The sequence below is a fragment of the Rhopalosiphum padi genome, chromosome 2 (assembly GCF_020882245.1).
Source record: "Rhopalosiphum padi isolate XX-2018 chromosome 2, ASM2088224v1, whole genome shotgun sequence".
Classification (NCBI taxonomy): Eukaryota; Metazoa; Arthropoda; class Insecta; order Hemiptera; family Aphididae; genus Rhopalosiphum; species Rhopalosiphum padi.
In genome coordinates, this window is record NC_083598.1 from 88,192,477 (window position 1) to 88,218,050 (window position 25,574).

At 26.8% G+C, this 25,574-nt stretch overlaps 1 protein-coding gene across 1 annotated transcript; it reads left to right on the forward strand.

Annotated features, from left to right (window-relative positions):
• Positions 1-6,569: 6,569 nt before the first annotated feature.
• LOC132921266 (DNA topoisomerase 2-binding protein 1) lies at positions 6,570-20,297 on the forward strand. The gene is made up of 26 exons (XM_060984194.1): positions 6,570-6,811; positions 6,887-7,041; positions 8,089-8,221; positions 8,465-8,572; positions 8,635-8,836; positions 8,975-9,196; positions 9,264-9,416; positions 9,543-9,634; positions 9,704-9,867; positions 10,417-10,549; positions 11,127-11,253; positions 11,514-11,612; positions 11,702-11,892; positions 12,043-12,206; positions 12,265-12,467; positions 12,529-12,931; positions 16,608-16,677; positions 16,747-16,827; positions 17,067-17,225; positions 17,288-17,328; positions 17,390-17,484; positions 18,846-18,937; positions 19,003-19,059; positions 19,138-19,338; positions 19,416-19,624; positions 19,964-20,297. The coding sequence occupies exons 1-26, from the start codon at positions 6,710-6,712 to the stop codon at positions 20,169-20,171; spliced, it is 3,864 nt and encodes a 1,287-aa protein (XP_060840177.1). The 5' UTR covers positions 6,570-6,709; the 3' UTR covers positions 20,172-20,297.
• The last annotated feature ends 5,277 nt before the right edge of the window (positions 20,298-25,574 follow it).

Genomic DNA, 25,574 nt, shown 5'->3' on the forward strand with positions numbered 1-25,574 from the left:
TCATTCGCAACTGACAGTATAAGTATACATAATACCTGCAGTTGCCCTTTTTGCCCCCTACTGGCCATCATCATTATTTATGTGTATATAATAATATATACACATGCATTATGATTATGAATATACACGCGCGCTGGCGATTGTAAAATAAACGTGTTTGGGATACCTTGAAAACATTAAAAAAAAATTGACATTAATTGCTAATTAGCGCCACCACCACAGCCACTACGATGATTCACATATACGTATGCACACCTAAACTGATCGATAATGTTTCTACATTTGTATTTGTCTTTATTCATTTTTCAACGATTAAAGTCAATAAAAAAAAAATTCTATATTTAAACAGCACGATACTTCGTTTACTACACGAAGAAAAAATTAAGGGCAACTACTCTGCAAAATTATTTCCGCTGCAACTACATAAAGCAGTACGCCAGTACACTTACCGATCTACATACATAAATATATTATAATAATAGATAAGCATAATATTTCTGAACTCTTTTTGAACGTTCCACAATTTATCATAACAATAAGTTTTTTGCTGTTTTTCAGTTCACGATGAGATAATTAAAGTTCACGCTTAGGTATCTGAAATATTCTAAATCATAATATATTATATACATATATAGAGGTATTATACAGTAATATGTATAGTAGGTAATGTATTATTAAACAATATGCAATTTTCCCACGTACTTATAATTTGAATAAAAGTATATAACAATTATAATTACTCTATTATAATCCATATTAATAACTAAATCAAGTTTGAATGTAAGGCAGTAAAAAAAAATTTGTATTATTGCAAATTTTGATTAAAAATAATCCGAAACTAACCGAACTTTTGTTTTTTGCATTACTTACAAAATGTTATGCCGTCCATCAAAACGATTTAATTTCCGTAATTTTAAATCACGCATATTATACCTACCTATTATACCTAAAGGTAGTAAAAATATAATATGATTATGTGATATTACCTATGTTTAATGAATAATGAGATTAAAAACAGAATTCACTCTCCAGTATAATTTCATAACAATGACAATTTATTAAACACGTACCTATAAAGTATAAATATTAAAACGTGTGTATAATACAGGTATTACGCGCGTATACAATTTTAAACCAGTCTTATATTACATGCTCAAATATATATTATTTCGTAAGTCGTAGGTACCTACCAATATAATATTATACCTGTGTGGCGTGGTCTGCTTGTTGTCATTGTTTTTATACTCGTTTTAAAATCAAGTTGAAATTAAACTCGTTATGTCGTTTTCGTTTAAAATATAATATAATATATATTTTTATTATGTACTATAAAATAAATAAGGAAGGTATCTTCAACAATATAAAAATCAATTAAGTCGAAAGAAACTAGTTTAGCACAAAAATTTCCATTTTTATTTTATTTTTTGTTTGTTTTTTACAATTACAAAAAAATGTACAAAGAATTTTTAATTTTGATCTATTAAAAGAAAATCTAGATCCAAAATCACTCACAAAGTTAAAAATTGATGCATTTTATCAACTATACATATCATGAATGTATGACTACATATAAAAAACCTATGATTGTAAGATCACTTCGCTCAAAATTTGAAATAAAATTCATTACGTTAAAATAACAAAAATTGAAAAATTAAAAAATAGTATACGCCAAAAAAACTTTTTATAAGTTGTAAATCTATCAACTATAATTATATACATATTATAAGTTATAATAATACTATAATCTATATCCTACAATAGTCTTCGATAATAGTAGTTTTCTTAATTGTTTGAAAAATGTAAAAATACAATTTTTTTATAAGACTAATAGTTAGTCGTGCCTAGTGCTGATAAAGTAGTGGGTAAACTCTCCCAATTTTTAAAAATAGTAAACTCTCCCAATGGTAAACTATTCCGGGTCAACATTTTCAAACTGAAATATACATTAAAATTCAAAGCTGCAATAAATTAAACAAAACAAGTAAAAACTGTAATTCAAAAAATAATTAAAAACCTATATCTAAAAAAATATTAGATTATAAAGACAAAGAAATAGATAGTATTTAAAATCTGTGTGTTTCTATTATCAAAAAAATAAATAAATTTAAACATTTTAATTTTATTATATATTTTGTATTTATTTGGTATATTAGATTTATTTTATGAATTTTTATTTTTTATTGTATTTTGACTATAATATTATAGCTCATAGCAGATTAAAGGCATTTATTTATATTATTATAAATTTAAATTTATAAATAGCTAATAAGTAGTACTGGAGTAGACCCGGGAAAGTTTACCACCATGGAAGTTTACCATCGGGAGAGTTTACAATCGCCCAATGGCCAATATCGTTTTCCGCCGTTTTAACCATTGCAGGTATAATTGATATAATTGACACGGACAATTTACAATCGTGCTACCTGGTGTATATACCTATTTACGTTTCCCCATGCATGTGCATAAGAAAACGGTTTTGGTCGTGTTTATGGGGGTGTAAAAATTTTTGTTTTACTTGTACAAAATTGTACAAAAAAAACTCAAAAATGTACATAATACTGCCGAGAACCGAAGTTTGATATTAAAATTCGAAAGTGGCAGTGCTGGCTAAGCGGACATATTTTCATCGTCTGTACATTTTAATAATTGTATAGTTTATTGCGTAAACAGCACCCAGATGTAAGTTTAATCATATCATCTTTTAAATTACCCATTAGTTTTACTAAACATATACGAGTATGTGTAACGTATGAGGAAATGACACTGACAGATTATAATACATTGTAAAACAATACATAATATCCATCAAATCTTACATAATATAATAGTAACCACATACATAGTATGTATTACTATAGGTATATGACTTTCATATATAGTTTGTGACTATTAGCATTAAATATAGTAGATTTTTAATCTTACTTGTTATTGTGTGGCATTGGGTGGACAAATCACTCTCTCGTATTAGAAGCACTATAATATATACTATACAGGTACACTTTGGGTCCATATTATATCCACAAATGTTAACTATACCTCTTTTTCTTACAATGTTGGCCATAGGTGCAATTCAGTTTTTGACTTGTATTTAAATGAAACAGACTAGTAGGATGCTCTGCTCCTACACCCCCTGTTCAAATACCTATAAAATATTATATTCATTTGAGTAATATTATATAACACAATATTTTTTCTCGCCTATTCGCATACATTTAATAAAAATAATATATAATAACAGTGGCGTAGCCGGGATTTTTTTATGGGGGGGGGGCTAAATACTTTTAACTTGAATTATTGCTGAAAATCAAAAATACTGATAGCATACTAGCTAACGTTGATTACCCATTAACGTATTTACTATTTTAAATAATTAAAATTTGTTAGACAATTTCCATATTTAAATTTAAATATATCAAAACAATATAAAAAATACGGCTAATGGGGGAGGCTATAGCCCCTTTAGATCCCCCCCCCTATCTACGCCACTGTATAATAATAATAACACGTCTATTACTAAAATGAAAAATATTTTAATAAAACAAATAACTAGGTCTCAAGACTTAATGACCTAAAAATCTTTAAAAAATGCACACAAAAAAAATGTTAAAATGACTTATAAACATCAAAAAATGACTTAAAAAATTACCACAAAAATACCAAAAATGCCTTTATAATGACTTAAAATTTTTAAAAAATTTTTCGTTTTATACAAATCATTTATCATAAATAATTTTATTAATAATCATTTATTATTAATTAAATTTTAACACGCGTGTGCATCGGGCCTAAAATATAGTATCTGCCTACAGTTTATTAAATAAATAATCGTAGATCGCGACAATAAACGATAAAGATAATGAACGTCGATAATCGACAAGCTAATGGAAACTGAATATATTACAATAAAATATAACTTTCAACAAGAAAAATACAAATATATGTAAAAAAAAAAATACAGAAATGAATAAAATGCACTAAAAATACTAAACCGTAAAGCATAAAATTCCTTAAAAATGCAAAATAAAAATTGTACCATTAAATTCTATTCTTTACGGATCAAATTTGAAAGCGAGAGTACCTATACTGGAGATTCGCACAATCACAGAATATTGAGAATTGCGATAATTACGCACGATTTAATTAATATTTGTTTACCTGATATTTTCGGTAGGATAATAACCTAATTTCATTAATTATAAGCTTAATGTTAATTATATACTCATTATACTCACAGAATACGTTGTTTAGTATATTTTATACTTACCTGTATAATGTACATTTTTATTTGGCCATCGATTTATATTATTTAAATTGCATATTTTATATTATGTTTATTGTTTATAATTTATATAATATATATTAAGTACATTTACATTTTACATAGCAAAATACGTTATAGACACGGCGCGTGGCAATAAAATACAGCGTTGTGCGCATCCATATAAAAACGTTAATAGCAAACTTCGGAAGGAATATTCAAAAAAATTTGAAAACTAAAAAAAATATAGTACTTAGGTTATAAACTATATAGGTAATTTTAAGTAATTGTAGATATCTAAATTGTTGTCAAGAATTTAGAATATTGTGTTATTTTTTGTTGATTTGTGTAGCAATTGCTCTAAGTAGTAAGTATACACATTATTCCATAAAAACTTCCGACATATCTTTCAAAAGACAAAAAAGCAACGTAAAACTCTCCTTTCTTTACCCTTTTTCTTACGTACGTACAAATTCATATCACTTCTACTTTCTACACTTTTAAATATAAATTGTAGTGTCACGCAATAAGTGAGCGTCTAAGTCCATAGTGTCCATACTTTTACGAAATGTCGAAGAATTTTTATCAAAAATCACAGAGTAAAAGACAAAGATAGTGTTAAATGGAAAAATTTAATTTTTTTATACCGTCATTATTAATATTATGCTCCAAACAGTGTTGTTTGGAAAAAATTTACATTTTAATAACTGAGGATTAATAATTATTTCAGACAAAAAAATCTTTTATAATTCTAAATAAATAGATCCAGTAAGTAAATTATTTTATTGTACGGCCGATGATTCATTTATGCGACGTATGATCGAAAAAATTATTAAAATACACGATAAATAAAAAACTGGTTATTATTGTTTTCATTAATTGACAACAATAATTTGGACGAGTATGATGACGGGAAGGTGTAAGATGAAGGTGTGGAAAGTATTTTAAGACTCATAATATGCTAATTTTTATGACATGTAGCTTGAATTTTTTTTTAATGTCGCCCAGTGATAGGTAACTCCTTTAAATATCCAGTGTAAAGGTGAGAACAATATAATGTATAACAATATATATGTTCTCTCGACGGGTTTTTAATATATTTTTATTTTTAAGCAAATTATGAGCATTTTCATACTCACGACTAGCTTAAAAATTAATATACCTTAAAAAACTGACAAGAAAGCACAGATAATGTTCTCACTTTTAAATTTAATAATAGGTTATTTCACTCTAATATTTAAGCTAAACACACAAAATTAATTCTACGGAACGAAAATTTGCCAAGTTATGACAATTGACAAATAATAAGATCAATCCTGTTTTAGTACTCACGTCTCACAACCACACTTACATCAACAACATCATATCTATAAATAACAATAATTGTACTTAATTATATAATGATATCTTAGATAGTTTTCAATTTAATTTACTATCTTACCTTCTGGAACTTTTTTACAAACTAAAGTTGCAGCTTTAATAATGAAATCATTTATAAATAATTTAACTTCTTCCTTTTCCAAAAGTTTATTCATACGCAATATTCATTTTCTGCCAAATTCCATTTTATAAACTAAGTGGCTAATAGAATTCTGATACGAATCTATGAACCACTACACAGGACTTATTTAAATTAGACAGTAGAGCGTAGATTTTTATACAATATTCAATGAATCAAAACAAATAGTACAACAATTATTCGAATCCCAGAAAAAAAAGACCCAGAAAAAAAGAACAATTTTTAAAAATTTTAAATATATTTATTGATTATAAAGAAAGTATGAAAAGTCTACATGAGAAATTTCCAATAATAAAATGTTATTTTATATTTTACGACTAGTTATATTTTATGATAAATTATAAAAATGTCACCAATAAAGGCACTATGATTTAAGATAGAAGAGATAGATGAGTTTAATTGAATAATAAACGTATAACAGAGTAAAATAATACAAAAATATAAAAAATTAAAATTTTTACTCTTAATTAAAAATATAGTCTTTTTTTTAAGTTCCCTTCTTAATTATGACCAGAACATAATATTTAAATTAAAACAGCATCAATATACCTAAGTTAGGTAACCTAACCAGTAACCATACGTTATGTATACGTAATGTTTAACAAAAACATTTTTAAATATTTTATAATAAAAACATTAATAACGTACAAAAAAAAAAAAAAAAAAATTTGGCCGTACTTTTTTACTGTACAGCGGTAATAGTTTGGTAACCATGGTGAGGAAATTTAATTTATCAAAATAATCAGAAACGTTATCACACAATATGAATATAGTATTATGATAAAAGAAGTCAATCCTGCTCCCGCTAAATGTCGTTTATTGTTCATTTGAAAAATCTAAAATTATTAAATATTTTAGTTTTAAGTGTTGTTTAACTATGGGTATCTTTAAATAGTATTTAACGTTATTGTATTCTTTAAATTCATATAACAATGTGGTCATCAAAAAAAAGTACCATTCGAGTATTTTTTGTCCTTACTGAAGACAGGACAGACATTGAAAATATGTCTGAAACTATGCAGCTGGCATTACAAGTAAGTGGTGACGTTTGTATTTTTGGTATTCACAAATCAAGAATATAAAATATATAGATCTTATTTATATTATAGGATTGCATTAATCATGAACTCACCACTAATGTGATCAGTGAATCAGATGTTTGTAGTATGAAATCATTGAAAAAAAGTCAAGTTTTTGTTTACGACAAATTTGAAGGACCTGCTTTTCGACACATTTTAGTGGCTGCTAAACAAAATAAAGCTGTGTTAGTACAACATTTTGATTAATTTTTTTATATTATAAATCAATCAATAGTTATTTATAATATTAATCCTATTATGATTTGTTGTTCAAAAAAAAATTTATTTATACTCGTTAGTATAACCATATTTAAATTTTTCAATTCTGAGATTTCATTAATTTTATACAACTTTTTCTTAAAAATAAAAAACATCAATTACTGCGATTAATAAATACATATTATATTAATTACTATCCAGATCTGTTATCTAAACTAACACTTTTAGTCTTGGATCATACAAGTAGATGAGTTTTTACTTTTTATGTGTCATTCCTATGCATTTTATATAATAAGAATTTCTCTTTATTAGATTTATGTCATTCAAAATAATTTTAATATTAATATTTTTGTTTGTAGTTTTGCTCATTCTTTTAATGTATTTTCATGTACTTGTTGTACTTATTGAATTACCAGTTTAAATTGAAACAAAAAAAGATAAATAAAGTATTTTTCAGATTTTAAAATTAACATAGTATTTACTATTTATTTGATATCATAATATGCATTATATAATGGTATTATGATGAAGTTTATACTCAAAGTAAAGTAAATTCAAACAGCTGTGCAACCAATATGGTCCCTAGATCTGGACATCCATTTTAGCCATATATGATTAATCATAACAATTGATCAATTTTATTTTGTATTGATGCAAAACTGTAATAATAATGTATTTGTATAAAAAAATATCTATATATTATGGGCCACACAAAAAATGTTTGGTTGTGCTGCAGAATCCTAATTTAAATGTCACTAACTAAAATACTGTTATTTTCTATTACTATTTTTATTATTATCATCTGCTGCATTGCTTAATCTTAAAATATTTTTATACTAATTCTATTATACAATAGTTTCAAATGTTAAGTAATATTTATTCTTATATTATTTTAAAATGTAATAATTTATTATAATTTATAGATTATTACATTTTAAGCATGAAGAGAACTTCCATTACCTTAATGTTTTTTTATGAAGTTTTAATTAAATTATTAAATTATTTGTTTTCAGAATTGTTAGCCCAATATGCTTAAGAACATGTTTCATTGAAGCAATTTCCATACCAGAAAATAATTCACCAATTTATACGATGGCAATGCGAGACATTGTACTAAGTATTTCAAATCTTAGTCCTAAAGAAAAAGTAAATAATAGTTCACCATCATTATTTTCATAGGCACAATTTGAGTTTTAAATTTGGGAGGGCTATTATAATTTGCATGTATGTACTGTGTGTATGCACATGTACTTGAGATATATAAAGGTGGAAGGGGATATACAAACCATTTGGGGGGGCTATGATTGATTTTAAGGGAGCTTAGCCCACAAGCCCCCCTCAAATTGTGCTTTTCCTTTTTAATAAATTAATAATTATTATAATGTTTAGGAAAGAGTAAAGGAAAAAGTTGAATATATGGGTGGAATTTTCTCTCATAATTTACGAGACAGTACTACTCATTTAATGGTCGGCAAAGCGGGATCTCAAAAACATATTGTAAGTAAACGTTAATATTAGCACAAATTTAAATCAATTTAAAATTGTATGATTTTGTTTAGAAAGCTATTGAAAATGGAATAAATATTATGACTGAAGATTGGGTTGATGCTGTTTGGGAAGAAAGCTTAATATGTAATATAGTAGCTACAGATACTAAGTTTGATAAATACAAATGTCCTCCATTTTATAAACTTGAAATAACTACTTCTGGACTAGAAGGAAAAGATAGAGAAAAAATCATCACTCTAATTGATGAAAATGGTAATAAAAATTACATAATTTATTTAATCAAGAAATTCTTTTTAGCTATCTAAAATTTGTCTAATACATGTACGAGTTATCAAGATTTCACTGTTTATTTTTATCCCGTGCTCATAGATTGTTTTTATTATTATTTAGGTGGCAAATATACCCCCCAAATGAAAAAAGATGAAACCAACATATTGATCTTAATGAAACCTACAGGGCAAAAGTTTACTTATGCACAACAATGGGGATTATTTTGTTTAAAGCCATCTTGGATTTATGACAGTGTTGAAAAGGGTTACATAGTTGATACTCAAGATTATATTGTCAAAAATACAATGCTAAGTTCAACTCCTGCCTTATCAAATGTTAAACGTATAACCTTAAAGAAATAAAACTATTGTAATATCATTTATAATTCTTTAATTTATTTTCATTTTAGCTAACTTTTCTCAAAATGATATAAGTGAAATTGTTGCCGAACCAAAATCTACAATTGAAGAAACAATAAATAACAGTGAAATGCTAAAACGCCAAAATAATAATCATAGATCACAAGAAAATTGTACTACTCCGAAAAAAAATAATGGGCAATGTGAGTATATTATTTTATTGAACCATTATAATTAAGTAATTGGTACTTTAAATTGTCACTTTTTTAAAATTAAAAATTATATTGATATCTTAAAATGATACATAATATATGATATATATTGTACAGATCATTCAAAACAAATAAATTATAAAGATATTTTAAATAATTTAAGTTTGGCAGAAGTTAAAAAAGCAGGCACAATATTGGATGGTTGTAAAGTAAGTTATAATAAATAATGCTTTTTAAATATTTTATAGTTGATTGAAAATTTATTTTGTGTATATTAGATTTATTTTAGTGGATTTAGTTTAAGTGAAGAAGAAAAATTAAAACGTATCGTAATTTCTACTGGTGGAATTAGATATACAGAGCTAAATGCGTCTATAACCCATATTTTAGTTGGTGATTTTTCTGCATCACTTGCAAAATTATTACACTCTATTCAAGAAAAGTAAATATACTTTCCATGCTTAATGTAGTAATTAGTTGTAATTAAAAAAACACTTCACTTCCACTAATTATTTGTTTAAAACTTTTTCTAGTGGGTAAGAACTATTTTGTCTTTAATCCTTGTTATAAGAAACTACATTTTCATCATAACAGAAAATAATTAGGACTGCCAAATTACTTTTATATTTTATTTTTTGTATTACTAATACATTGATTAAATATACTATTATATTTAATCAATGACTAATATATAAAAAGTTATGATAATTTTAAAATTTGTTGGTTTTATTATTTATTAACATAAGTAACTATTTTAGTTAAATGGATATCAAAATGTAAAAACAACATTGTAGTCCAAGTTTTATAATTTTATAACCATTCAAAAAAATAACTAGTATATGGGTGGAACCAATCATAAGTTCCTTATTTATTCTTACAATTGCCTATATCAAATCTATTAAAAGTGTGGTGTTCTCTTAATAAACACAATTACAACTTAAAAACGTTATATTTTTGTACTGTTATTTAAAATGCATACATTATATTTTAGACCTCATGTAGTAAATTTTAATTGGTTACTTGAAAGTATAAATTTAAAATGCACGGCTCCAGAAGAACAGTTCCTAGCTATGGATTCATCTCATTCATTTACACCAGAGTCTCCATCTCCTCTCAGTAAAAAGGTATTATTTTAATTCATACTTAAAATGCTTACAGTTAAAGCAGCTAATATATATACTTATTAAACACAAAAAAAAAGGTAAAAATATAATTTCAATAGAAGTAGATTCATTATGTTTAGTTCAGTTATTAATATATTTTGAAATAAATTTTTAATAGTATCACAATTCAAATTATATTTATAAAAGTATTATGTATAAATGTACTGGTTACCTCAAAATTTAAATTATTATGTAAAATGGAACTTCTGTGGGTTGTTTATGCATATGATTGACATTTTCAACTTATATTTTATAATTTTTAAGTTTTTATTTTAAATTATTACATTCGTAATTAATTCATTTAATTTTGATACATTCAATTTCACAAGCTAATCATTTTTTAATGTTATAATTGTTTTCACTAATTGTTTTATTTGCTAAAAGGTTAATTAATTTAAAATTTAAAAATTAAACAAACAGATCTTAACATTTAGCCAAAAGTAGCTTAAAATGTTTCAATTATTTAGTACTTACTAGTTTTAGCTTGTTTTATAATACTGTTGTAAATTATATATAATTTTTATAATTATTATTCTAGGGATTGTATATGATGAAAAATTCAACACTCTCTCAACCAAAAGTAGTAGATAAACCTAAACTACAAACTTCAACTGTAACCAATAATCTGCCATTGGATAATTTTATTGATCAATATTTAAATGTTGGTTAGTATACAATACAGCTTACAATTTTTCAGTTTGTCTACTAAAATTTTGAACGTATTTTTTAAGTAAAGTTCATTAAATGTATTAAAACTCTCAACAACTAAATATTTTACAATTATTTCACAAAAGCAAATAATTTCAAGTTTTATTTAATTGATTTTAGCAGCTACATTATTACAAATTTAAAATTATTGTATATTTCACATGCATTATACTCATAAAATAATATATAGTATTAATAATTTTATTATTATTTTTAGAAAACACCAATTTTAATGATACCCAGAGTGAAAAATCTTCTTGTACGACACAAGATACTATGTCTACTCAAGATAGTAAACTTGAATCTGTACTAGAAGGTTGTAATAATTATTATAACAATTAATTACCACTAACTATATTACAAAATAATGTTTATATATAATTATCTCCTATATTTTTTTTATAGGGTTAACTATCCTTTTACATGATTTGGATTCTCATCAATTGCCATCCATAAAAAGTAAAATAATATCTATGGGTGGTGTAGCAGTTAATACGCGTAGTTATCGAGGAAAAATTAATTATGTTGTTGTTCCTATTGTATTCAATGAAAAATCTTTAAATATTAAAGCCACCATAGTTAGTTGTCTTTGGATAGTAAGTACATTGTCAAGTTAAATCCAAACATGACAACATTTTGTCTGATCACTATACTCTGAACCCTTCTTGTGTAGACACAATTTAATATACCTATAAATATTTAACCTTTATTAAATTGTAATTAATTTTTTTTTTTGTTATTATTAGGAAGATTGTTATAATAATGTTGAACAAATTCCTGTTGAATACTATCATAAACCAGTAATTTTTAGTGGGTCTACTCCTTTAAAAAACTGTGTTATTAGCATCACTAATTATACAGGGTCTGAACGGTATTTCTTAAAAGAAATTTCACTACTTCTTGGAGCAAAGTAAAAACTTTAATTTTTTGCAATCATAAATTAATTTCAATACTTACTCATATTTTAGTTTTCAAGATGCATTGTCAAGAAAATCAAAACCAGATGATAACATTATGATGACTACTCATCTTATTTGTTCTACACCAGAAGGGCCTAAATATGAAGCCTCAGTTAAATGGGGTGTACCAGTTGTATCTAAAGAATGGCTACTTAATTGTGTTACATGTAAACGTCGCTTACCAGAAGATAAATTTCCAATTATTTCCAATGGTAGATACTAATTTTATTATTGTTTCTAAAATATTTATTAAAATAATTAAATTTATATTAGCTAATAAATCTTCATCGCTGGATTCTACAGTTGTTTCATCTTCTAAAGTTAAAGATGATATTCATAATGATAGCTCTTCATCATTTACTCAAAAATTAACAATACTTGCAATGCAAGAAAATGATGTTGATTCTGAATTAGCAGTACCACTTAAAGATACTGAGGATGATATTGAACCACCACTAAAAAAGAAATGTTCAATGGAAATTATGAATCCTACCTCTCAAGTTTTAGATTCGCCTTCAAACAAATTTAAGCCAGCAATAGCTCGCTTGAAATCAAGTTGTTCCACGCCTGTTGCTTCTAAAAGTTTCATTGAAAATTTAAAAACTCCAGATACTCCATATGGACAAATATTTTGTAATGATCCTGTTACGCCAGAAACGAAAAAAAAATGGAAAAAGTATGTACCTAACCATTAGTTATTTAAAATACTCTTTCTAATTAAATTGATTGTTTATTCATCTACTTATTGTATAAAATAAGTTTTAATTAATAATTTTAATATTAATAATCACTTCTTGGTTAAATTAACAAATTTAAAAAATAAATATTTATTTATTATTATATCTAATCAAAGTTAAATTACGTAATGATGGTGATTAATGATTGGATTATTAACTAGGTTGTTCATATCAATTATTTATAAAATACCATTCTGCATGATTACTATTCTATATTTCTAACAAAGACCAAATTTGTATCCAATAATATCGATATGCGCAACAAATAAGGCCTTTCAAAGAAATATATAATCAAAATTCAAAGTTTATTTTGCTTTTCCTGAAAAGTTGTGAAGTTGAGTTACTGCCTTATTTGTTGCGCATGTCGATATATTATAAGATGATAATATTCATTATGTTGTAGATTATAAGTTTTATTTTATTTTATCACTTAGCCTCCCAGAAATTTCAATATCATCTCTAAAAAAAAAATGCAATTTTATTGTTACTATTATTTGTATTTTGATTATTCTACTCCCCCCCTTTAAAAATTTAACTAAATATCCACCTATGGGAACAATGCAATTGTATTCTTTTCTATAATGTGTATAAATGACAAACATAGTTATTATTATTCGTATTCTTCCCACACAAAATAGTTTTATAATAAATATTTTTATTTTATATAAATTTTGTATATGATACCATTACTACCAAAAAACAGAACACAATACAGTGAAACCTGACTTAACAGACAAAATGACCCGGTCTCGATAAAAAGATAGGCATTCCAATGTATTTCGATCTGTCCATAACAAACTCTTTGTATTACAGACACGGACACTAATATTTTATCCCAAAAATTTCATAACGGACAAAAATCCTAGTTCAAATCTAAATGTAATATCATATTATGTAAATATAAACTACATAAAACAGCTTCAATACACAGTGCAATTAAGTACCTAAGTGTAAAAACACAGATTACGACTGATCCTATTATCGCCGATTTCGATAATGTTAATTTCGAGTACCTATTGAATTTATGAAGTTGAGATATAATTAAATAGAAATAAATTGTAATAATACATATAAAAGAAAACCATAAGTAATTCTAATGTTTTTATTCAGTTTCTATTAGTTCGCACTCAGAGTTTACATATTTTTCTTAACAATGGCACTTACCATACCGTGTAAATCTTTCAAGTTAAAACAAAAAGTGAACATTTTTTGTTATAAAAAGTCTTAACGGTTTATTTATTCATAAACATGCTGATAAATATTAAAATTAAATTTATAATGCGTTTATGTAAAATATAATAATATAATAATAGTTATGAAGATTATAATAATATGTACAATATTAATATAATATACGTTTTCATCGCGATTAAAGATAGTATGCTTGCACAACGAACCATAATAATGAGACTCTCCGAGTTTCCTTGTTATCACAATGACTAGCAAAACCGAGCATTGGCGCTTCAATCGTTTAAATATTGAATCACAAATTTGAATAATAATAAAATACTATCTTTATTCTTTAATCTTTAATCTTTCATGAATTTACGTTATAAAAAAAACACAGAATAACAAATTATAAATTTCTTCTTCTTCTTCTTAGGTGTTTACAGGCCATTCAGGCCCATTGCCGCAACAACCACTTGCCTCCACCTGTCTCGGTCTCTTGCCAATTCTTCCCCATCCTCTATTCCAAGTTCCCTCAAGTCCTTGACCACTATATCCTTCCATCTCTGTCTAGGACGTCCTCTAGGCCAATTTATAAAATTATTTATTTATTAAATTTATATCTTATAATTTTGCATAGTGCATTGTTGCATTATATAATTCTTATAATTTAATAAATGATAATGATATTTAAATAATATTGTTTTAAGTGTTCTAACTCAAATTAAAAATATTAAATAACATATTTTTAATGATTAAATAAAGTATAATATATTATAAGTCACTTTCAGTGTAAATTATAATTTTAGTTAACTACCTACGAGTTTTGATAATTTTGTTTTAGTTTTATTTAGTTTTTTATTCATTTGATTTTGAATATACGTATACTGTTTCATTCTCATTATGACAAACGTACTACATAAATCTATGAGCATATCAGTTTGACGCATATTACATTCAAATGTCAAAGAATTATTTGTACTTAAAAAATCTGACAATGTTTCATTAAACACATCAATGGAGTCAGCATGTTTCACAAAGCTCAACTTTTAAGAATGAGAAATAAATTTTAATTAGGATGTGTTAAATATCCTTTTGACTTTAAATTAACAAGTTCTGCTTCTGGAGATGAACTATTACTTACATTTAAACCAGCTCTACATAATTCACATTTAGTTTTTTTTTTTAAGAGTTTTCTAGTTATATATCTGAAAATTATAAAATAAAATATTATATAATATTATTAATATTAATGTCTATTAAACATTATAAATTTTAGTTTAAGATTAAATAAGATTTAGTACCCTGATAAATACTAAACTGTACAGTTAAAACTAGGAGATTCCAAAAGTGCCGAATGACATAGCTCTGGTGTTACAATATCTTCTAACTCACCAATATAATTTTTTATTTAGTACTCTTACAAATAATGTTACATAAACATATATTATTATTGTCATAATATACCTATGCTGGCATGTTTTATAGCAGTGCTTCTCAACCTTTTTATAACGGCTGCCCCCCTAAGAAGCAATATATTTTTTAACGCCCCCCCTCACTTCATTAAAATAAAAATAAAAATAATATACATGAAAAGTTTAATATTGAATAATTAATAAATATAATATATATATATATGTATGTAAATGTGAATATAATGAAAAATTAATGTTTTTAAATGTATTTATCAGTGAGATGGTTGTGCTTGGTAATCCAAAGCCAATTTTTTTACGTTTGGTTCAAAGTTTGTGAGATAAAGGCGTAAGTCTCCTCTTTTTACGATGTCGAGTCGATTTCTCTTTTTAGTTATTAGATTTGTTACCGCACTAAATCCTCGCTCAACGAGGTAAGAGGAAGGGAAGGCAATTATTAATTTTTGTACGACAGTCCACAGCCCAGGATAAATTCGACTGATAGTAGACTGGAGCCAAAATTCTGTGAGGTTTTCACCATTCTTAAAACTTGCTTTTAACATCTCGTTAGTGGAAATTTCGATCAATTCTTCTTGATACTGTAGTTTTGCTGATTCAATATTTATAAAAGGGTTTATGACCCATTGAGGAACTTCCAGGGACAAAATATCTTCAAAACGTTTCATAATCACGAGTTTATTTTAGTAATCGATAAAAACGAAAAAATTTACCAAGATAAATCTTGGTGCGTTGCTTTGAACAGAAAAAAAGTTCACCGCCCAAAACGAACTCACCACCCATCAGTACTCCTTCACCGCCTACCGGGGGGCGATATCGCCCCCGTTGAGAAGCACTGTTTTATAGTTATTAATTTTGTGGCTTTTTATAGTTTATGACATAGAAATAACATGTTTTTACTTTATGCAATAGTTATGATTTCTCTTTTTATGGTATAATACAATATTAAGTTTTTATTTAGAAAACTTATAATATCACATTTTTACATATATGTAAAGATATATTTTGATTTTTTTAGATGGGTGGACACTTTTCCAGATAGTTCAGATGAACCATCACAACCCAAGTTAGAAAACCGAAAAAGCACTGTAAGTTCTTTTTTCTAAGAATGTTTTTTATTATTTTTTTTTTGTTTAATATTTTATGTTTTTTATTAGCCACTGACTGAGCTTAAGCGCCAATTATGGAATAAATCTTTACATCCACGATATCCACATGCTAATACTAATCAACAAGAAGTAAATATTCATGATATATAATTTTAAAATTAAATCAATAGAATTGCATATTTACTTACAATAATTAATATTTTTATAATATATATTTATTACATAATAAAGTATTATAATAAATGTAAAAAATTGCCAATTATATTTTTCTAAGATTGTACAGTTTCAAAAGCTATTTAATATTATAATAATTCATAGCCATTTTGTAATTTGTTTTATTATAATTGTATAACTATTTTTATGTTTAGGAACCAAATGAAATAAGTTCAATTAACGCTAATTCAAATGATACATTGAAAAGTTTAAGTTTGTCATACCAATCTCCAGGTGTGTCTAAGATCTTGCATAACTCATCACAGATATCAAAAGCTCAAAATAATAAATCTAATACTGTATCACCAAATATTGTGAGAAAATAATAAAATTTACTTAGTATAACAGTAAAAATTAAATAATTTATAATTTTTAGGATATTAAGCAGCAATCGTTAGATAAACAAGAATTTAGAAGGTTTGTTTTTTATTTTAAACCATATATTTTTTTATTCTTAAATGCTTTTTGCTTATTTCAGAACAATAGAAGAACTCCAACAAGATCTATGTGCATCAAGAGAACCAGAAATTCCTCTTTCCCGATCAGAGTCTGAAAGTCAAGATGATTATGCAAGTAAGTGCTTAGTTTGAAATTTCTATTCAGAGATTAGGGTAAAACAAAAATTAACATATAAATGTGTTAGTTTTTATAATGTTCCAAGAATTTATTTAAATTGTATTATAATACTTATAATAATCATCGAATAAATACATAATAATAAAAAACTAATCTTAGTAATCTTGTACTTGAACAATCCATTTTATTTATTCATATGTGAACAATAAATTAAAACTTAATACAAAATATATAACTTTAAATAGAGCTAAACAGTAAATTAAGTAATATTAGTATAAATTATAAGTAATGTTTAGATTTATTTTAAATATTTAAATGCTTCAGATAAGGTCCAGTGGTTAATCTCCTCAATATTTTCTTTGGAGTTTTTCTTGGAGCATTTTTGTAGTTGTTGAGTGCTATAGCAGTTTTAGAGATATACCTATTTGAATCATGGCTGAATTTGGAGTGATCATAGGTCAATAAAGTGGAGTTATTGTATTTAAAATGTAATCCATTATTTGAGCAATACATTTTACATCAAAGCTTGTAGAGAGGCAATGTTACTGAAGATGGGTAACTATTTGATAGGTAGATTTAATCGTTGTTATGATTATACGCTTCCTTTGATTGAGATGAATATCTATTTTTTTACACGAGCACAATTTAACTAAACTATAAGTCTATAACACAATAATTATCAACTAATAGCAGAAGTTGAAAGTGTTGAATTTGTGCCATGAGTTATTGAATTATATTGTTATGGAGGTGGTTTATATAACGACATTAGTTAAGTGGTATTTTAAATGAGTGTCTAATCTAGATTCTAGAAAAACACTTTTACTTCGAACAATATTTATACTTTACAATGTTAATAGTTAGGGAATAGATTTAAATATAAAATGAATTTTTTCATTGCTTTTCAAGTACAAAGTTCATTTTATACATCAAGGAATTAAAAAATGTAACTTTTATTTTGCATTTTTTGACATTTTTAGTGCATTTTTCTTGTTTTTTTTGTAAGTTTAAATCCGTTCACTATTAATAATATATTATAGTATGTATCCCCGAATTAAAGATTATAGTGCCTGTAGGCTAAAAATAGTTTGGTATCCCTTTTACTACTCACCCTTTACAAAATTATTTTGTTGATATTTAATTTTGTATTATAATTATGTTGTTATATTGTATGTTTTTTTTTATTTTTCAATCAACCTATCATTACTAAACTTAATAAATAATAAAATAATATTTTGGATTAATTGACCAATTGTTTAATAAAACACATATTCTTATAAATTTAAAATAGTGTTTACTTAACTCCAAATATTGCAAATCATTTTTTATTTTTCTGTAGCATTAAAATGTTTATTTTTTAGGAAACTCTTTATTTAAAGAACGAGTTGTAGAGTCATCACAACAATGTTCTGTTGGATGGGAAGATCCAACTGAACAACAAGAAAAAGCCAGAGTAAGTTAAATAATTAATGAATACACATGGAAATATTTATTTATAATATGTTTAATATATTTCAGCTAAAAAGACTGTCCGAGTGCAATAAAAAGTTTATATTGACCAGTGTGAATAGCAGTGTAATTTAATAAATTTTTTTATACTTACTATTTTAAAGTTTATTTAAAAAATGATAAAATATCAATTTCTTCCAATAGGAACGACAAAAGTATGAAAATGCTATTGAAAAACTTGGTGCTCAAGTATTGAGAAGTGCAATTTTTTGTGAAGACGTTACTCATGTTCTTATGCACCAGCCCAGTAGAAGCGAAAAATATTTATGTTCACTCGCTTCTGGAAAATGGATATTACATCCAAGCTATATTGATGATTGTTTAGAGGAAAATTGTTTTTTACCAGTAAGTAAAATTTAATATATAACTTTAAAAAGATAGTTGAATAATTAGTATGTGTTTTAATTTGTTTATTTTTGTAGGAAGACAAGTATGAATGGGGAAATCCTTTATCCGACTTAAGTTTATCAACACCATTACACGGAGCTGGATATCGATGGCGTTCTAAAATTCGTTCTAGTAGAGCTGGTGCATTCAGTGGTATGAAAGCTGTACTAATGACTTCTGATAATAGATATCAAGCTTTATTGCGTCTCATACAAGCAGGTGGTGGGATGATATTAGATAAAAAGTAAGTATAACCAGTGGTGGCTATCCTTAAAAATATAGGTGTAGTGAAACATAAAAAGTAACCACCCACTCTCAATAATATTCATCCATATAAAATCACATCTTCTGAATAGTTTATTCAACATGTTAAAAAAATAATAATTAATATTATACTATTAAAATATTCCAAAGTATTATTTTATTATTCGCTTACGAAAAATGACATAAACAACCCACTTCACCCAACTCTAATTAAAAGTGTAGCAGGCGTTACACCTCTATTATAGGATAGCCACTGAGTATAACTGTTAACACTTATTGTTGAATTTTTGGTTTGATTGCAATTTTTATTTTTATTTAGAGATCTATTGCAGTCTACTCATTGTATCATTGACCATGGGTATGGTAATATTCCTGTTCCTCTAAATGAACTTGCTGTCAAGGGTATATTACTATTACCAGCTTTATTTCTGGCTGATTTTCTTATTAAAGATCCATCACCAGATCCTAAAAAATGTCTAATACCCGAGTACCAAGCTTTCTATAACAGATTAGCGCCCAATACGTAATATGTATTGTGATCATTAAATATATTGTAACATTGTCATTTTTTTATCTATATCAGACATGCATTATTTATTTTTATAAATACTATTATTTGTAAATTTTTAATCTAATAAAAATTATATAAGTTATATAGTTGTATTATTAATAAATTAAATCAAAGTAAGGGGCAATGTTATAAAAAACATTTATGTTCTTACTCATGTACTTATAGTTACTATGTTGCTGTTGATAATGTGCAACTAAAAGTTTATAGAAAATGTATTCTAAACACATTGAATATATCTGAAAAGCTACTAAGGTAGTATACTCGAGATAATAAGTGTGACTTATTTTCTTCTAAGTCAGATAATAGAGGTCAAAAACCTTCAAAAAACAAAACCCCACTTATCTAAATGGAATATGTTGATAAATTTATCGAAAAGTGACCAGCTGTCCCATCACATTACTCTAGAAGTTCTAGTCATAAAAAATACATAACTAATGATTTTCAAAGCTTAGAACATGTATACAGGGTTTATGTAGAAGATTGTAAATTAAATAGCTGTTACTAGTGGTGTTTTCAAAAACAGGTGGAACACTGAATAAAATATTGAAATTCATGTTCCAAAAAAAGATAAGTGTAGCTTTTGTGAGGCATTTAAAAATATGCAAAATAAAAGTGAAAAAGATAGAAGAAATTATCAATTGCTTGTAGAAGAGAAGGAATTTACTAATAAAATGTTTATGAAAGACCAAGAAAGAAGTGGCCAAAATGGATTTTTTTGCTGTTCTTTTGACTTGGAAAAAGTCTTAAATTCACCATGGGTAATAGCATGTTGTTATTTTACTCAAAGAAACTGGCTTACTATAATTTAAGTATTTATGAAAGTAAGACCAAAGTTAGTCACTGTTACTTATGGTCTGAAGTTGACAGTAAGCGAGGAGCTTATGAAATTTGTTCTATTTTACATGATTATTTTAAAAGTATTGATGATAAAAGTCTATTCCAAGAAATTGCTCTATATTGTGATAATTGTCCTGGCCAAAACAAAAATCATTTTATGTTATCGATGTTGCATCGTTTTGTTTCTAGTTCAAAAAATATCAAGTGTGTAACCATAAATTATTTATTACCAGGTCATACATACATACCAGTCGATTCTGTGCATGCATGTATAGACAAAAATATTAAAAATAAAACTGTCTGGGTTCCATCTGAATAGTCCACTGACCACTATAATAAGAAATTCAGGAATAATGTAAATCCAGGACAAAGTTCTTATAACTCTATAATTTTTAAATATACCTACTCATTTTTTGGACTGGAGTGCTGTATCAAGTGCCATGTTTAAGAAACAAAAATTGAAGGGTTCAAATAACGATTAGGTCTAAATCAATAAGAAGAGTTGAGTTTTCCAAACAGAACATTGATGTTTTTAAAATAGCTTATACATTCAAACTTAATGAAGACAATTATTTAGAGCTTTTATCTGTGAACATAAATAATCAGAATAGATTGAGATCTACAACTTCAGTGTTAAATATTTCAAAACCTAAGCAACTATATACATCAAAACTTCCTATTTCAGCTTTCAGCACAAAAGTATAAAGACTTAAGAAATTTATGTGAAAAAAAAATATTCCAGAAGTTTACTATGAGGAATATTTTAGTCTTCCTTTCAAAACTACAATTATTGATCAGTTAACCGAAACAGATGAAGATGATTAATCAAAACATGATCTCAATATTATTATCTACTATAAACCTTTTACCTATTATTTAAAAAAAAATCAAATTATTACATTTTTATTCTTAGTAGGTATATTAGGTGTGCTCAATTAATTTTCTTTTATATCACCTATTAAATTACATTTTATGAAAAAGCTCATATTTTAAATAATTAAAATTAATTTTAAAACTGAATAATTTTTATTTATATGTTATAAAAAAATTGAAACCATATTTCATTCAATTTAAAAATATTTTTATTTTATATTTATTTTTTATTTATTTATTTATGTTTAACTTTATTAATGTTGAAAAATTATTTACTTTTATTATTATTACCTATGTTTGATTTTTTTTTTTATATAAATCTATGTTTTAAATAACAAAACATTGTTAAAGTATACATTTTTATTTAAAAATAATATGATGTTTTAATGTTCAAAAAATGAAATACAATCAAAATGGGAGTTCCTACAACATTTATTTTGTTACATCACTATCCAGTAAGAGATTTTTTGTTCACTTATTTATGTTTTACTCTAATAATGTTGAGTTTTTATTTAGTATTATAATTGTATTATTTGATTTATTTTTTTATACAAATCTAAATATTGTTAATGTCAAACCTTTTTTAATAGACTATAAAAAATATATAAAAACAAAATTTCGAAAAATAATTTCAATAAAAGGTGCTTTTAGAAATTTAAAACACAAGAAGGGCTTAAGTCATGACAAAATACTGAAATCAAAAAGGCCCTTGAAAATTAAAAACGCAAGAAGGGCATATACCTTTTTGAAGTAACAATTACAACAATACTGGTCGTGTACAAATCTTCCGATATCTTAAGGTACGGTTTCCCTGCAGCGTCCAGACACGGCGTCATGACTCATGACGCCGTGCTGTTCCACTCTTTGACGCTGCAAGGAAACCCCGTACCTTTACAACAATGCTGACAATAGGTTTTATATCACTCCCATACGTAATCGCTGCGAAAAACTATTTGTTTTCAACGGTTGATTGCTCCAGCAAGATAGCCGATGCACACTTAGTGGAACATGAAAAAATATCTGGTAAATAATTTATTTTTAGAATATTAGGAATATCGGGGTTTAATTTGAATATTTTATAAAAAAATGTAATGGTTTATAAAAAAAATGCAAAAATATATTTAACCTCTGTAAGTTTCTACCCTTAGTATAAAATTAGTATTAGTTTTTTTATTTAAAACATGTTATTCTTATTATTTTTCGAATTCATAAATCAGAATTTTAGGTATGTAACTATGTACTACGGTCTACGACCACACATCTAAAATTAAATTAAACAATAGGTATACATCAGTTTATAACCATAGTATGGTAGGACTAGACTACTAGACTATAGATATGACTGTTTGGATAATTTTTAATTTAACTATCTTATAACTTTTATAGACTGTAGTAATTTTATTTATTTTTATAGACGATTTGGGTTGTGTAGGTTGGCCCGGCCGGGGGTTTGTGAACGGGTGTCGATTACACGGAAAAAATTACTCAATGAACGCGTGTGTAGTTCGGTAATTCAACACAACGAACAGCTAGCTACGAAAATGTTTACCGTCACCGCATTCTATTTTAATAAATAAAATTGCACTTTACTGACCATCCTTTCCAGATAAATCAGCCGACAGTGACGAGGAGGCAAAACAATTGAACATCAATTATGTGGTGGATCTCTTTTCCCAGCTAGGACTGGCATCCGGTATTCCGGTAACCAGCAGGATGTGCGGACGGCAGCTCAGGTGGACCTCATGTCCACCTATCAACTGCTTTAAGACCCGTTGTGTGCGGCCGTATACCGCCGAGGCTTGGTAGACCGTTCGGTGGACGTCCACCAAATACAACAGCTGCGACCGAACAGGTCACAGTCATTACTATTAGTAAAAAAAATTCTGCAGCAACAGGCAACACCAAAAACGGTGAGTAGATCCAGCCTTGTGATGCCTGGCAAGGCATCACAGACACCCTTGGCACCAGTACGCTAGGCGTTAGAGTTACCCTCGGCACTGGTACCCACGGCATCAGAGATTCCTTCGTCACCAGTATTTAAGCCAAAGATAGCCCAACAAGCGCGGAACCGCAGAAAGTAAGAGTACTGAGGCTCTCACGACCGTAAGGAATATTTTTTTACTATGTTCACTACACGTCTACACTGCTGTATATAGCTTTACTCCTCTTCTTTATAACAAGACCACAACAAGTTCAGTAGGTACGTTAAAAACTGTGGTCACAAGAATTTTTCTCATGAAAAATGTCGATCGAGTCTGCCGCCACCTCCTTTGTCCACTTCTCGACTGACCCTTCACCTCCTCGTCAGTAGAAATTTTTTTCCACCTATGTGCTTCTTCGGGGAAGTGAACAAATGGTAATCTGAAGGCGCCCGGTCAAGGAATACGGAGGGCGGTTCAAAACATCCCATCCAAATGAGTCTAAAAATTGCTTCACGACATTGGCTGTGTGGGGTCTGGCATTGTTGTGCAGCAAGCAGACTCCCCTTGTTAATATAGAACATAATTTCAATTTTGTTGAAAATATAATATTTTATTACAGAAAAATAAGTCTCTCACTTTTGATCAGTGTATAGAATTTAAATGTTTCTATAGGTACCTACCCCTATAAAAATATTTTGTTTCTACAAAAATATATTAAATTAGGTAATAACATAAGCAAGATTCAATATAGGTAATGCTGTAATTTTAGATTAATTAATTTCAGTATTCTAGCAAATTGTTACAACTCAATAATGGCTCAATTTCCAATAGTATTTGCGGATTGACAATACCAATTGTAGTAGAACAAACGGGTTGGAAAAACTCGAGAAAAGTCTTAAAATAATGTAAAAAGTGAAAAATATTCGAAAAATCACGTCAGTAGTAGAAATAATAATATATAATAATAATCAATAAGATGGACCGCACATAAGCCATATATAGACTATAGAGTAATAATAGGTCACTATAGAAATATAATCACCCGACATTTTGCGACACGGCTCATCAGCTATCACTTTTCGGTTTAGGCAAAATAACGAATATGAATTCAATTGAGTTGTCATTGTCATACTTAATAGTTTAATCTTTTCAGTGTATTTTTTTTTTTTATTAATTTTGATTTAGTTTTGATCTAAATTCTAAGTTAATAAAATTTAAATTCACAATTAAAATTAAATAAAAATGGGTGAATGTACGGCAGTAAACTGTACAAATTCCCGCAGGAAAGGTATTCGTTTATTTACGAGCGTAAAGTTGGGTAACTAAAGCTATAGGTAGGTGACTATTTTTCAGACGGCAAGTGAAAAGAAACATCGTATACTCGGTTGCGTTTCAATGCATTCAAGGCGCAATACATGACTAAGTAGAGCACTAGAGATGTACCTTTATAGTGCCTTACTTTAAGTCTTGCCATCCCATGGTTACGCCACTTTACATAATATATATTACTATATTAATAATAATAATAATAATATAACTCTTTAGTGCCTTAGTAATAAGAATAACTAATAGGTAGGTAATAGACATTATGACATGAGCTTTTTTCTATGCGACCGCAGCGCATTCTTTATATAGTAAACGAACTATGTGATATCATAAAATCATTATTGTCATTATCAATATTAAGACAAATCAGGGGGCAGGACGTGAAAACATTAGACTATGTT

Coding starts and splice junctions, on each gene's coding strand:
- LOC132921266 (XM_060984194.1), top strand. CDS start 6,710: ATGTGGTCATCAAAAAAAAGTACCATTCGAGTATTTTTTGTCCTTACT. Junction 8,837..8,974: donor CACTCTAATTGATGAAAATG/GTAATAAAAATT, acceptor ATTATTATTTAG/GTGGCAAATATACCCCCCAA. Junction 19,625..19,963: donor GGGATGATATTAGATAAAAA/GTAAGTATAACC, acceptor ATTTTTATTTAG/AGATCTATTGCAGTCTACTC.